Source organism: Mirounga angustirostris, unplaced genomic scaffold (genome assembly GCF_029215605.1).
Source record: "Mirounga angustirostris isolate CCGP_5_RB_7025 unplaced genomic scaffold, mMirAng1.0.hap1 SCAF_10, whole genome shotgun sequence".
NCBI classification, from domain to species: Eukaryota; Metazoa; Chordata; class Mammalia; order Carnivora; family Phocidae; genus Mirounga; species Mirounga angustirostris.
This window is the reverse complement of record NW_026991718.1, coordinates 52,145,934-52,160,622: the sequence shown is the minus strand read 5'-3', so window position 1 is coordinate 52,160,622 and position 14,689 is coordinate 52,145,934. Positions and strand designations below refer to the sequence as shown.

The 14,689-nt window shown below is 41.3% G+C and overlaps 2 protein-coding genes and 1 long non-coding RNA gene across 34 annotated transcripts in view; 2 read left to right on the top strand and 1 right to left on the bottom strand.

The window, feature by feature from the left end:
- The window catches only part of AAK1 (AP2 associated kinase 1), a 171,557-nt gene extending 168,282 nt beyond the window's left edge, over positions 1 to 3,275 (bottom strand). For 26 of the 27 annotated variants that reach the window (XM_054509831.2, XM_054509833.2, XM_054509832.2 and 23 more), the window contains exons 1-2: positions 2,923 to 3,086; positions 2,237 to 2,635 (exon numbers count right to left, since the gene is read on the bottom strand). In XM_054509831.2, the coding sequence (XP_054365806.2) occupies positions 2,237 to 2,399 (163 nt within the window). In that variant the 5' untranslated portion in view covers positions 2,400 to 2,635; positions 2,923 to 3,086. Of the gene's footprint in view, positions 1 to 2,236; positions 2,636 to 2,922; positions 3,087 to 3,139 lie in introns of those variants that run through there. The other variant, XM_064572392.1, reaches the window with a different exon arrangement.
- Positions 3,276 to 3,307: 32 nt separating this feature from the next.
- The window catches only part of LOC123851210 (uncharacterized), a 71,023-nt gene continuing 59,641 nt past the window's right edge, over positions 3,308 to 14,689 (top strand). For all 6 annotated transcript variants that reach the window (XR_010405646.1, XR_010405647.1, XR_010405645.1 and 3 more), the window contains exons 1-2: positions 3,308 to 3,431; positions 4,111 to 4,216. This is a non-coding gene — a long non-coding RNA (uncharacterized LOC123851210). The remainder of the gene's footprint in view (positions 3,432 to 4,110; positions 4,217 to 14,689) is intronic.
- On the top strand, positions 4,241 to 7,808 carry LOC135361437 (centrin-2-like). Its single transcript, XM_064572412.1, is given in 2 exon segments — positions 4,241 to 6,944; positions 6,946 to 7,808. Coding segments are annotated over 2 exon segments (564 nt in total). The 5' UTR covers positions 4,241 to 6,851; the 3' UTR covers positions 7,417 to 7,808.

The following is a 14,689-nucleotide window of genomic DNA, read 5'->3' as shown; positions in this document are numbered from 1 at the left end:
CTTCTAAGAGCCACAAATTCAAACTCACCTATAGTCAAAGAATATAAAGAGAGCAATATCGCCAGATCCAGTTTTACGTGAGACTCTCTCCTGCTGCTCTGAGTCTTGGCCCATGCTGTCTCCACACCTGAATAACTCCTACTCATTCTTTGGTCAGTCACTTCCTGCAGAAAGCAATTCTTGGCTCTCTAAAACTGGGGCCACTGCACCCTAAGCCTGTCTCCATGATAGCGCATATCACTCTACTCTAACTGGTTGTTTTCCATCTCTCAACGTAGTCTGTAAACTATAGCATCTAGTTTTATGTCATATCCCCAGGGCCTAGCACAGTGCCTGGCACATCATAAATACACCATAACTGCTTGTTGAATGAATAAATGAATGCAGAGCTGCAAGCCCTAAGTTCCACATGAAAATACTATAATGCATGATGTGTAGTTCTCAGGGATGAATTCCAGGGAAGAGGAGGACAGCCTAGATTACAAAGAACAATTTTGCCTTTTCTCTTTCTCCCATCATTCAGACTCTGAAAACAGGCACGGCTTAGGGTAGCACCAACTACAGTAAGACAATATCCTAGCTGAACAAAATGCTCCTAGGCTATAAGGTCAGCAGAAGTCATTCAAAGAGAAGGAAAGAGCTCTGTGCCCCCTCATGCCTCCTTATTTCTCTCTCACGTACTCCTTCTCCATTTCTCCATCCCACTGCAGTTAAGGGCTTTGGCACAGGGATGAAAGATACAGATCAGACTCAAGGGTGCGGATCTGGCAGCAGGCACAGAAGCATCTCCCATCCTGCACCAAAGCCCACAAGGAAAGATCCAGAGGGACAGTGACTCAGGCCCCGGAATAAGTCCACCTAGAACAGTGCTGAGAATGGAAAAGAGCAAGAATTTCACAAGGACATTAACTGTCAGATCTTTTTTTGTTAAGTGTTTTTAAAGTAAAGGCTTCCACCCTAACCCCAGAAAAATGGGCCCAAGTTGAACCCAGTACTTCACAAGCTGAAAGCCAAACACAGCTTCTTCATCCTCTCAACCCACCTGCCTGCAACACTCACCGTGACAGGCATCTCCCAGGCCCAGGTTAGGACCTTTGCTTCAACCTTAGCTTGCAAAAACGCTCCTTCCCCAGCTAATAAACTGTCCCCCCCAAAACCACCATGTTGCAGTAACAGAAGCCTCCCCCTTCCTCCATCCCCCCTCTCAGCCGATAACACAACCTACAGCAGGTTGGCCCCATCCAATTAGTTTGAATAGCTTCATGCCAAGGAAACTGCTGCTTTTATTAAAAATAAAAGCACACAAGGCAGGCAATGGACTGTGAAAAGTATGAGTCTGGCGTAATTATGAAGGTCGAGGTTAAGGTTACCAAAAGATACACGCAAAGATTTCCAGAAAGCCTGGGGGATAAAAATACATATTTACATATCTACAGATATACAGATGAACACACATGGAGAGAATTTACACAGCAGATCTAAATACCATCTTCTCCAATAGAGGAAAAACAAAAATCAGATGCTACTCTCAAGTAATTCTTTTGGCTAAAAAATAAAAATAAAAACTAAAACAGGAGGAAGAGGGGCCTAGTAGACTGCTTTCAAAATAACCACATTCATCTCGTGTAATTTCTGTTATCTTGGCTACATCCTGGGGACCGGATTACAGTTGGGTCAGGAAACAAAACTAGTCAAATCCACCAAGAGCCTTGGCTCTTAGAAAAACATATTCCCATTCTCTGAAAATCCTCTCTTCCTCAAATGCCTACTCCTGGGAGTGGGAAAGTTGGGTAGAAGGAGAAACCCCTTTCTCTTCTTAAAGCTACTCCATCTCCACCCTTCAGCCCTCACATCACAATTTCAAGTTTAAGGAGGATGACAAGCCCAACACCCTACATTTGATGTGAAGCTTTACACTTTCACACATGCGTTTTCTCATCTGATCCTTATAATTCAGCGAGGCAGACAAGAATTGGCTTGCCAATTTTTTAAAAAATAATAAAATAAAAGGCCACTGAGGTAAACAATTTCCAGCAACGTCCTTCCACCCCACAAGCCCGGTCACTTCCAAATCTCAGTTTTAAATTTCTCAAGGACAATGATTCACTGAGCAAGGGAAGGGGGAAGGGAGGGTCAACTGGTCAAAACCCATTCATACACTGAACAACTAGAAACCAGTCTTGCTGCATCAGCATAAGATTTTAATTCACGGCGCACTGAAAGAGTCCCACCATACCTTCCGCCAACACCTCGTCCACAGTGACCTGCTGTCGCCCAATGCCAAAGACCCTTCCGATGTAGCCACTGCCCAGGCCCGAGGTGCTGCCCCCACCTCCGCTGGAGCCGGAGCCCAGGCCAGAGCCGCCCTGCTCTCGCCGGGAGTCGAAAAACTTCTTCATCTTGCGAATAGGAAGCAGTAAAGCAAAACACCGACGGTTTCTGGATTTTTTTTTTTTTTTTTTTTTTTAAAGAAAACAAGAGATCCAAGGATTTCTTCTCGGATTTCAGCTCGGAGAGGAGCCACCCGAATCCGGCCGTGGGGGTGGGGGCTGAGGGAGGATGCCTATAGGAATATGCGTGTCAATCGCGCCGCGGTCCCCTCCTCCTCAAGAGAGCGATTCGTGTAAGTTTAAACCTGTGATGACAGAAGAGAGAGAGGATGAATCAGTAACACACTTACGAATTCAGCCGCTGAGTCCTAGAGAGAGCAAAAGCCATCATCCCGGGGAAACGCTTCATGCATTTTCCTAGCAGAAAAACCCTAGGGCTGAAAACCCGGCAGAGCCCGGGACCCCGGTGCCCGCGGCTCGGAAAAAGGGAGGATTCGGCCGCCTCGGGCAGCGCCGACCGAGCCGGGCACTGCCTCCCCCTCCTCCCGGGTCTCCCCGCCGCCCCGAGAGGCAGCATCCCGGCAGCACCCACTTGAGACAGCTCGGCGGCTGGCGCCCAGCTACCAGCCCTGCAACATTGTCACGGCCGCCGGGCCGGCCTAAGACGCGGAGAAGAGGCGGCGCTGCAGCGAGAGCCGGGGCCGCGTTCGGCGCCCGCCCGCCCGCCAGCTGATCCCCGGAGCGCCCAGCGGAGACTGACCCGCCGCCCCTCCCCCGCGCGCGCTCCCGCCCGGCTCCATCCACCCAACCAGGAAGTGAACCGCCGCCGGAAGTGCCTCTCGGGACGGCGCGGCGACGGGCCGAGGCCCTCCTGTTGCTGCCGCTCAGTCGCGACAGACGAGAAGGAGTCGTCGGAGAGAGGGGGACCCGGGATGGGGGTGTCTCAGTGTGGAGAGAGTTTTAGAAAAGAACTTTTATCGCCCGGCCCGCATGGCACTATGGGAAAGGTAGTTCGGCGCAACCCAGCGGTTGGACTACAACTCCCAGGATGCCCCTGAAGGAGCGAGCGAGGTGGCTGCGGTGGCCTCATCGGCCTCGAAGGTGGTTAGTGGGGTGGTGCATTTGTGGGGATTCGGTTATTTAAATATATCCAGTAAAGAACTGCCAAGGACTAGGAAACTGCTGCATGTACCACCCTTTTGGAGCCATCTTATTTGCGGCTTGACCTCCCTGCACAAGGGATTCTGGGGGTTGTTTCCGAAAGGATCGAGGCTGACACCTGAAGGCGCGGCTTAACCTCTAGCCCCTAGCCTGTCCTGCGAGGCTTAACGACGTCACCTGGGCAGAAAGTGGAAGACAAGGGGTGATCGGGAGAATTTTGCTGGCAGTTGGTACAAGGCCACACCCGAACGCCAACCCTAAGTAAAACCTGTACCTTTCTCCCCTCAACCTCAAAAGCTGTTTTTGCTCACAGTTGTTATTGAGAACTACTCTGCGGTCAGCTTTGAGCTAGGCACTGTGAGAAAACTTAAGACAGTGTTTCGTCTGGGAATCTACAGGCGAGACTCAAACCGAGAAACTTGGGGGGGGGGTGCAGGGCAGATCCTAGGGTACCAGCAGATCCAAATTGCTGGTCTGATCCCATACTTTAGGGTTTGGCTGCCGACAGTGACGCTTAATTCTTCCAGCTTTCCTGATGCTATGGGTGGGCCTGACCTTCACAAATCCCCTCACACAAAAACCCAAGGCTGACTTTCTGTTCTTTCTTTTTCACTTTAAGATTTCCTCCTTGATGCTTATTTTACCCTGATATCGCCTGAGTGCCAAAGTCCATTGGGTGGACAACGTGATTTTCATCTGCCAAATGCAGAAGATTTGGAAGGCCGGTTGGTACCCTTCTCCATCCCTAGATTTCCTGATGGGTGATGCTGAAAGTAGTTCCAAACCCCTGCCCTCACCTCCACTGCCCCCCAAAATCCATGATTTTTCTAACCACCTGAATATAGGTTATTTCTCACTTCCACCCGCTCTCCCTAATTCTGCAACAGCGCTCTTGGCTTGTAATTCATCCCAGAACGTTTTCAATAGGCATTTGAGGAGAGGACAGAGAGGTACTCCGGGGGGAGAAGGGGGGTGGTATTTCTTACCCTCTCTAATCTGAATGTTGAACTGAGCCGTGACTGAACTGAGCCGTGACTGCTGCTTCTCCTTCCTCTCTTCTTCTCCCTCTTCTCCTCCTCCTCCCCCCCCCCACTCCTTTTTTCAAGTAGTGCCTTTGTAGTTAAGCTTCCTGTGTAGAGACAGCATTTTTTTCTTCCAGAGGGAGTCAATGTTGTCACTTCAGTTCACAAATTCATGCAGCCACCTCCAGGGTGGAATGCAGCACCTGCTAAAACATTCCCTCAAAGGAAGCCCACGGAGGCATGTTCTCTGCACTTTCCTTAAAAGGCTAGATTTTGTCTTAAGGAAGTTTGGAATAGACCTTAAAATAGATGGGAAAGCTCATTGGAATTAGATTCATTGACCTCCATCTTTATCTACATCTATTGATCTTGGCTGACTTTTTAAAGAAGTTCTATTGGGTCCTAGAATCTGTTGCTATCTCAGTTTTTACTTTTCTAGACATTCCTGTTACCAGACTAGGCCAGACTTATGCAAATCCCAACTCTCACTTCCTTGGAACAAAAACTTGTTTTTTTCTGATAGGATTAAGGCAGCTAACAAGCATCCACCTGATGCTTTGAGGAGGTGTTTTTTTTTTAAAAGAAGCAAAAGAAAGAAAAAGCATTAGAACACTGGGTTTCTTGCTTCCCATTCTTTCAGAGACTAATAACAATTATAAGACAAAATTGCAGTTTTTAATCCTTTACATAAAATAAATTATTTGATCCTCATAACAACCCTATGAAATAAGGTAATATAAATTGTACTCATTTTTTAGATGGGGCATCTGAAGCACAGAGATAAATGAGTTGCCCAAAGTCACACAGATAGTGACCGGCGAAGCTAGCGCTCAAACCCAGACATTTTGGCTTTAGAGCCCAGTGTTTAACTAGCTACACTAAACTGCCTACTTAGAAAAAATATATATAAACTGATTAAAATACTAGAAAATAGTTAGAGGGGCGCCTGGGTGGCTCAGTTGGTTAAGCGACTGCCTTCGGCTCAGGTCATGATCCTGGAGTCCCTGGATCGAGTCCCACATCGGGCTCCCTGCTCGGCAGGGAGCCTGCTTCTCCCTCTGAACCTCCCCCCTCTCATGTGCTCACTCTCTCTCATTCTCTCTCTCTCAAATAAATAAAATCTTAAAAAAAAAAATTGATTTGAAGTATTCTGGACTAGGTAAGCTTTTGAACTTAGTCTAGGAGATACTATTGATAAATACCTAATCAAAGAGAAGGGGAGGGCGCCTGGGTGGCTCAGTAAGTTAAGCAGCTGACTCTTGATTTGAGCTCAGGTCATGATCTCAGGGTTGTGAGATCAGGCTCTGCGCTGGGCATGGAGCCTGCTTAAGATTCTCTCTCTCCCTCTCCCTCTCCCTCTGTTCCTCCCCCCCAACCCCCACCCCCATTAAAAAAAAAAAGAGAGAGTGGGAGAAGGGGAAAAGAAAGTGACATTTGCTGTGTATTTTCCATATGCCAGTTACTGTATTAAGCACTTAACATAATATCTTGTTTAATCTTCTTGTATGCATCTCTGCAAAGTAAATACTATTATCTATTATATTAAAGTAGATACTATTATACTATTATCCCCAATTTTATAGATGAACAGTGAAGATTTTGTTAGTAGCAGAGGGATGTGCATGGTTTGCTAGGTTAGGAGAAAATGATTTGCCCTGTAGGGTGGCTAACTCATGTCCCAGTAAACCCAGTTATGGCAATGTGTGGTGCATCCTTAGAGGAAATCAAAGGGAAGGGGACCAACTTTAATTAACTACCTTAACTAAGGCCCGCACTGTGTTGGATATTTAATCATATCATTCAGTCTTCACAATACACCTATGAGGGACGCATTACTCTTAATTTTGTCAATGTGGAAACAGACTGAGCCAGGTTAATGTATGTTAACTATTGTTACACAGAGCCTGTAAAGGGCAGAGGCAGAATCAAAACCTGACTGACCTCAAAACCCTCATCATTTTCACTACACCATGTAGCCATTCTATATTGCCAGCTTTTAGTCCAGCGGAATTTATTAGGAATACAGAATATCAGGCCCCACTCAGATCATTAACTATTGGATAACTAAATAATGAATGAATCAAATGCATCGCTTAAGGGGAAGAGCCATATACTTTCTTCTACACTTTTGGTTTAACATTTTAAAAACCTTTTTTAATTTAAATATCTTCCCTGTTCTTCTGAGGTATAATTGACATATTTATCATTGTTGTATTTTCTCCAGCACTAAAAATGGTACACAGGGATAGTTTTCAGAAATTTATTTTCAGCAACTCCTTAGCTAGTGCTTAAAAAGAGAGAGCAGGAGCCTAAAAGTAAATAAAATATAATCCTTTTGATGTACGTCAGTTGCCGTAACAACGGGCAGCAGAGTCCATCAGCAATGGCCTCTAACTTTAAGAAGGCAAGCATGGCATCATTTGCCCAGCGAAAAAAGGATGAGTCCTAAGCCAGAGCTTACTGAAGAGCAGAAACAGGAAATCCGGGAAGCTTTTGATCTCTTTGATGCTGATGGAACTGGGACCATAGATGTTAAGGAACTTAAGGTGGCAATGAGGGCACTGGGCTTTGAACCCAAGAAAGAAGAGATCAAGAAAATGATAAGCGAAATCAATAAGGAAGGAACAGGAAAAATGAACTTCAGTGACTTTTTGACTGTGATGACTCAGAAAATGTCTGAGAAAGATACCAAAGAAGAAATTCTGAAAGCTTTCAAGCTCTTCGATGATGATGAAACTGGGAAGATATCATTCAAAAATCTAAAGCGTGTGGCCAAGGAGTTGGGTGAGAACCTCACTGATAAGGAGCTACAGGAAATGATCGATGAGGCTGATCGAGATGGAGATGGAAAAGTCAATGAGCAGGAGTTCCTACGCATCATGAAAAAGACCAGCCCTTACTAAAATCAGCCTCTTCTTTTCATATTGTGTGAAACCTGGGTTTTGAGAACATAAACTATTTTCTCCTACTGACCTCCTTGTATAACTTTAGTAACAATCTTAAATCTCTCTTAGGTATTTGAAAGTGTACTTTGACACTTAAGTTCTTTTTAAGGTGACCTGGGGATTGCTTCAATTCCCCAGAGCAAAACAAAAGCACATTAGGGTGGTGAAAAGGGTCTTAAAGCTTTCACCCACCTGCATTTCTACCTTGTATCACCTCACTCTTGTCATGCATTTCCACAATGATGCCACCCAGAACGACTTTTTAGACAAGCACATGTTGTATCCATGCCACCAGAAGCAGAGGCATCTCCTTGATGTTTCTAGTTATAACTGACACCTGAGTGCCGCTTCCTCTTTTATAAAACCCAATGAACTTACGTGCATTTGGATGTGTGTTTGTGCTATTTGTTTTGTCTTAAAAATAAAGCCTTTCTTATTTAAAAAAATATGTATATATATATATAATCCTTTCAAGGAATTTAAAATATCCTGTAAAATTAAGTGTATTAAATGACAGGAACTAAGTGTATTAAACGACAGGAACTAAAACTGATAAGAAAGGCACAATCGTAGTAAAAACAGAACGTATTTAGGTAGAGGCAGGGACAGCAGTCCCCTTTCACCAACCATCCAGGTGATTCTGATTCATGTTCAAGTTTGAGAACCACTGTTTAGCAGAAGGGAAATTATAACAACCATTTTCCTTCTTTAACAAGAACATTTATTGTTTTTGTTTTCTGGTTAGAAAGGTAATTACATAACCACTGAAGAAAGTAGGATAAAGAATAAAAGTCACTCAGAGATAACTGCTATTGACTTTTTTTTTTTGCATTGACTATTTTCATGAAGGTCAAAATTTCAAGGACCTCTCAGCATATCCAGTCCAACAGCCTGTTGGAGGTCTAAATCCCTTTTCTCTTTTTAGTTGCCCTATAAATCTTTCAGCTATTCCTTCTGCTACGTCTGCTACTTACTATTACTGTAGAAGTTTGAATGTACCTCCATTATAGCCCAAATCAATTTGTACTGTCATTGTTGGTTAACCTGTTTCTCCCTTCAGGATTACATCACACTCATCTTTCTGGCCTTTGCAGTTGACTCACACATACATAATGGGTGCTCAATAAATATTTTGAACAAAAAATTAGTAATTTAATGAAAAAATATATCAAAATACTGAAACATATTTAATGCTTCTTATCAGGGTCCTAATTAGATTGAGCTCTAATAGTCTAATTAACCACAGAAATATTCTTTTAGAAGAATTCCTTCATCACAAAAGTTTCTAGACCCGAAAGTTTGATGATCAGTAAATCTCGAAGGATTACTAAAATGTACAGGATATTCAGTTCTCTCTAACAATATGAAAGGTACCTAAGACGTTCTAGGTCACTCATTTCCACCTTCTCCTGCAGTTTATTTTAATGTCATTAGTTTAATATCAATTTACCTTGAGTTTTCATTCTCCAGCAACTACCCCATTTTTCTCCCTCTTTCCAGCAAAGCACATCAGTACAGTTGTCTATCCTTGTCATCTCTACTAGTTCTCCACATTACTATGTCCAACAAATAGCTCTCAATCCTTTTTTTTTAATTCAATTTATTTAAACAGACAAAAAAAAACCCAGTTCACCCATTTCTCCCACCCATCACCCCCTGCCTCTGGCACCCATCAATCTGTTCTCTGTACCTATAAGCTTAATATATTTATTTTTTAGACTCCACATGTGAGAGAGCTCATTTGGTATTTGACTTTATCTGACTTATTTCACTTAGCATGATGCCTTCTAGGTCCATCCATGTTGTTACAAATGGCAAGATCTCATTCTTTTCTATGGCTGAATAATATTCCATCACACACACACACACACACACATAAATCACAATTTCTTTATCCATTCATCCACTGATGGACACTTAGCTTGTTTCCATATATTGGCTATTGTAAATAATGCTGTAATTAACATGGGGTTGCAGATATCTGTTTGAGTTAGTGGTTTTGTTACCTTTAGATAAATACCCAGAGGTAAAATTGCTGGATCATATGGTAGTTTTATTTTTAATTTTTTTGAGGAACCATCATACTGTTTTCCGTAGTGTCTACACCAATTTACATTCCCACCAGCAGTGCCCAGGAGTTCTTTTTCTCCACACCCTCACCAACATGTGTTATTTCATGTCTTTTTGATACTAGTCATCCTAACAGGTGTGAGGTGATGTCTCATTGTGGTTTTAATTGGCATTACCCTAATGATTAATGATATAGAGCATCTTTTTATGTACCTATTGATTATCTGTACGTTTTTGTTTGGAAAAATGTCTGTTCACATCTTCTGCGCATCTTTTAATTGGGCTGTTTGAGAGATTTTTTGCTATTGAGTTGTAGGAGTTCTTTATGTTTCGGGTATTAGTCCAGTATCAGATATATGATTTATAAACATTTTCACCCATGCAGTAGGTTGCCTTTTCATCTTGTTGATGGTTTCCTTTGCTGTGCAGAAGCTTTTTAGTTTGGTGTTTATTTTTGCTCTTGTTGCTTTTGGTGTCAGATTTTAAAAAATAATCTCCACGACCTATGTCAAGGAGCTTACTACCTATGTTTTCTTCTAGTTTTATGGTTTTGGGGTTCAAGTCATTAATCCATTTTGAGGTGATTTTTGTGTACAATGTAAGATAGTGATCCAGTTTCATTCTTACACATGTGGCTGTCCAGTTTTTCCAACATCATTTATGAAGAGACTGTTTTTTTCCCCATTGCATATTCTTGGCTTCTTTGTCTTAAACTAATTGACCATATATGCAGGGGTTTATTTCTGGGCTCTCTGTTCCATTGATATATTTGTTTTAGCTCAGTACCATACTGTTTTAATTAGTATAGCTTTGTAACATAGTTTGAAATTAGGGAGCATGATGCTTTTGTTCTTCTTTCTCAAGATTGCTTTGGCTATTTGCGGTGTTTTATGGTTCCATACAAATTTGGAGATTTTTTTTTTTCTATTTATGTGAAATGTGCCCTTGGTATTTTGTTAGGGATTGCACTGAGTCTGTAGTTTGCTTGGTAGTATAGACATTTTCACAATATTAATTCTTCCAATCCATGATCATGGAATGTCTTTCCATTTATTTCTGCTACTTTGATCAATTTCCTTTTAGCATTTTTTCCAGTATATAAATACAGTTGGGTTTTTTTTTTTTTTACCATATTAGATCCCATTGCATATTTGGTACATTCTACTATGTTTTTTTCATTTAATAGTTTCCCACTTCATTATATATTCTCCAGAAACATTATTTTTTTTTTTTTTTTTTTTAATTTTATTTATTTATTCATGAGAGACAGAGAGAGAGAGAGGCAGAGGGAGAAGCAGGCTCCCAAGGAGCAGGGAGCCCGATGCGGGACTCGATCCCAGGACCCTGAGATCATGACCTGAGCCGAAGGCAGACGCTCAACCATCTGAGCCACCCAGGCGCCCCAGAAACATTATTTTTAATGGATGCTCAATAATCAGTTCTTTACAGTTGAATATTTTATTGTTTTATTTTAAAATTTTACTGTTTTACATATGTAGTATATATATTTACATTACATTTACATGTATATTATTCACATACATACTTAATTATGTTTCCTCCAGGAAAGTTATACTGATTTCCTCTCCACTCTTGATTCAGTTAACTTATATTTATTAAACACCTACCATGGGTTACACACCAGAAATTTTATTGCAATGAACAAAATAGATACACTCTTTGCCCTCAAGGAGCCTTTGGTCTTAAAAGAAGACATTCAGTCTGGGTGCCTGGGTGCCTCAGTCAGTTAAGCATCCAACTCTTGAATTCAGCTCAGGTCATGATCTCAGGGTTGTGAGAATGGCTCCCACATGCTTGGTGTGGAGCCTGCTTAAGATTCTCTTACTCTGCCCTTCCCTGCTCATATGTGCTCATTCTCTCTCTAAAAAACAAACAAAAAACACTGAGTTTGTACAGTTAAAAGAGAAATCTATCCCATTTGATAGGTAGAGATGGTGCTCATTGTTTTAAATTGTCATTGTTCAACTTAGTGACCTTGGGTACTTTTTATTGACGGGGACTCTCTCCTTAGCCAAACTTGAGCCAGGCTCCTCTGAGTCCTCTTTTTGACTAGATCTTGACCCTGGGCTCTGTGCTTGGCCCACTTAGTCCAGTTTTAGCAAGAATCCTGCTGAGTCAGTTTAGCAAAAATCCCCCCCATCCTTGAAATCTGATCACTTTTGATATCTGATCGAATTTCTCATCCCCCTCTCTCCATATCTTACCACCTTGGCCTACCTTCAGTGAGAATCCTATTGAGTCTATATAGCAAAGAATCCCCCTAGCTTGATGTTTCTCCTCTTGATGTTTCTCCTCTTAGGAATTTTCTATCCACCAACCCCCACCCTTGGCTATAAGTCTCCACCTATCCTGGTTGTATTTGGACTTGAGCTCCATCTCTCTCCCTTACTACAAAACCCTCATTGCAATAGTTCCTCTTTTTTTTTTTTTTTTTGAATAAAATCTTCCTTACTGTCTTTGACAAGTGTCATGAAAATTTTTTCTTTAACATCATGTTCATTACTTCATTCATTAGTTGTTTAGTTACGCACTTGTTACATGTCAAAACTATGCTAGTGTTACAGGATTTCTTTGACTTCGGTGCCCAAGGTTCTTGGTCACGCCGTTTTGAAGAATGAAGAGGTAGACCAGAGGAAGAGTGGTAGGCAGCAAAGCAAAGTTTATTGAGGATAGTAAAGTTTATTGAGTGATAGTACAAAGCTCCCAAAGAGGGAGGGGACCCGAGAAGGTTGCCACGGGGAAGTTTCTAAGTCTAGGGGTTTTTATGGGCTTGTTGGGGGGCTGTTTTAATCTGATCAACCCTCTATGCACCTGTCATCCAATCAGGTTTTTGTCATCTATCACGTGGGAAAAGGTGGAGGGCTCCTTCCAGAGTAGCATAAAATCCTTTTAAGGGTGGTTCCCTCGTCGGGGGGGGGGGGGGAGGGGCCCTTTGTCCCTGCCTGCCCTTCTTCCAACTATACTTCATCATCAGGAGCTGGAAACAATGATAAATAAGGTAGATATATTCCTTCCCTTACAGAGTTTATAGTCTCATACTCATTGGATATGTATATTTCTTCATTTAAAGTTACATCCTTTTCCATTTTTCTGTTGGAGTATTTCTTCTTAAGAGTTGATTTGAAAATGCTCTTTATTCAGTTAAATCAATTTATTTAATATTGAGCTCCTCCAGTGTGCAAGGCACTTTTCTAGGCACAGGGAAGATGATATGGAACAAGATAAACAAGGTTTCTTCTTGTTAGAGAGTTTATACTGGGGTCAGGGTAAGGAGAACACAATAAATAAGCAAATAAGTCAAGGAAAATGTTAGATAGTGATGAATGCCATACAGATAATTAGACTAGGGTGATGTGATAGAGTACCTCTGTGACTACTTTAGATTGGGCATTAATTAAAACCATTGTCACAGAAATGGAAAGCCCTTTTTCCCAATTTGATCTTTGGCTTTTTTTCTTTTCTTTTCTTTTCTTTTTTTTTTTTTTTGATGACTTGTTTTTAAAACTGTTTTTCTAGTTATGATAATACATAACCATTTTGTAAAATTTGGAAATATAGAAAAGCAGAAAGAAAAATAAAAATAATTGATCTTATTATTCACAAGTAAACCCCACACAGTTAGAAGGATATCCTTCCTATTGTTTTCAATATGCATATATATTATGATAAACGTGTGTGTAATAGTTTTAATTTAAAGAGAATATACTGCATTGCAGCCTGTTTTTTCCACTATGTGCAAGGACCTCTAACAGGCACTGAAAATTTCTCAAATGATAAAATAATAAGCAAAAATAGACATGAGACTTACATATTTTAAAAATCATAAATTTTTCAGTTTAGCTTGAGTAGAGTAGGCAAGAAGATGGTTAGGATATAAACATTAATCAAGTAATCAAATAAATGTAAAATTTGAAGGTAGAAATTTTATCTCATTAACTACTTTATCCCCAGCACATAAAATAGTTCTGGGGAACCAGTGGTTTATTTTCATTCATTTGTATTTTTCATTCTCTCATGAGTGTAAAAATATTCTGTTATTATATCCATTTCTCTTTCTAATTTTGTATATTTATTTTTTCTCCATTTAATTTGATCAGACCAACTGTTGTCTATATATTCAAAGAAACTACTATTAACTTTTTATTTTATTTTTTTTAAAGATTTTATTTATTTATTTGACAGAGAGTGACACAGTGAGAGAGGGAACACAAGCAGGGGGAGAGGGAGAAGCAGGCTTCCCGCTGAGCAGGGAGCCCGACATGGGGCTTGATCCCAGGACCCTGGGATCATAACCTGAGCTGAAGGCAGATGCTTAACGACTGAGCCACCCAGGCACCCCTACTATTAGCTTTTTAAAAATCAACCGTGGAGATTTTTCTAATTCATTATTTTCTGCTTTTATTTGTATTTTGTTTTTCCTTTGCCTTTACTTTGCTTTATTTTGTTATTCAGACAAATATTTGGTTTATTTGCTTTTTTCTTATTTCAAAATAAAACCATTTAAAGCTAAGACTTTCACTCAGTCAATAGAGCTTTCACATGAAACAGAAGTTCTCACTTTTCTCTAATCATTATTTAATATTCTAATTACAATAAATAAATAAATAGGGATGCCTGGGTGGCTCAGTCGGTTAAGCGTCTGCCTTTGGCTCAGGTCGTGATCCCAAGGTCCTGGGATCGAGTCCCACATCAGGCTCCCTGCTCGGCGGGAAGCCTGCTTCTCCCTCTGTCTGCCACTCCCCCTGCTGTGTGCTGTGCTCTCTCTCTGACAAATAAATAAAATCTTTAAAATAAATAAATAAATACTCATTACATTTTACAGTGTTTAGTTCCTCTTTGTCCCAAGGTTGGTTGGTTATTTATTTATTTATTTATTTATTTATTTATTTATTTTTAAATATTTTATTTATTTATTTATTTGACAGAGAGAGACATAGCAAAAGAGGGAACACAAGCAAGGGGAGTGGGAGAGGGAGAAGCAGGCTTCCTGCTGAGCAGGGAGCCCAACGTGGGACTCGATCCCAGGACCCCAGGATCACAACCCGAGCCGAAGGCAGATGTCTAACGACTGAGCCACCCAGGCACCCCTGTCCCAAGGTTATTTAAAGTCATGTTTACTCTTTTGTCTTATTTTTGTTTT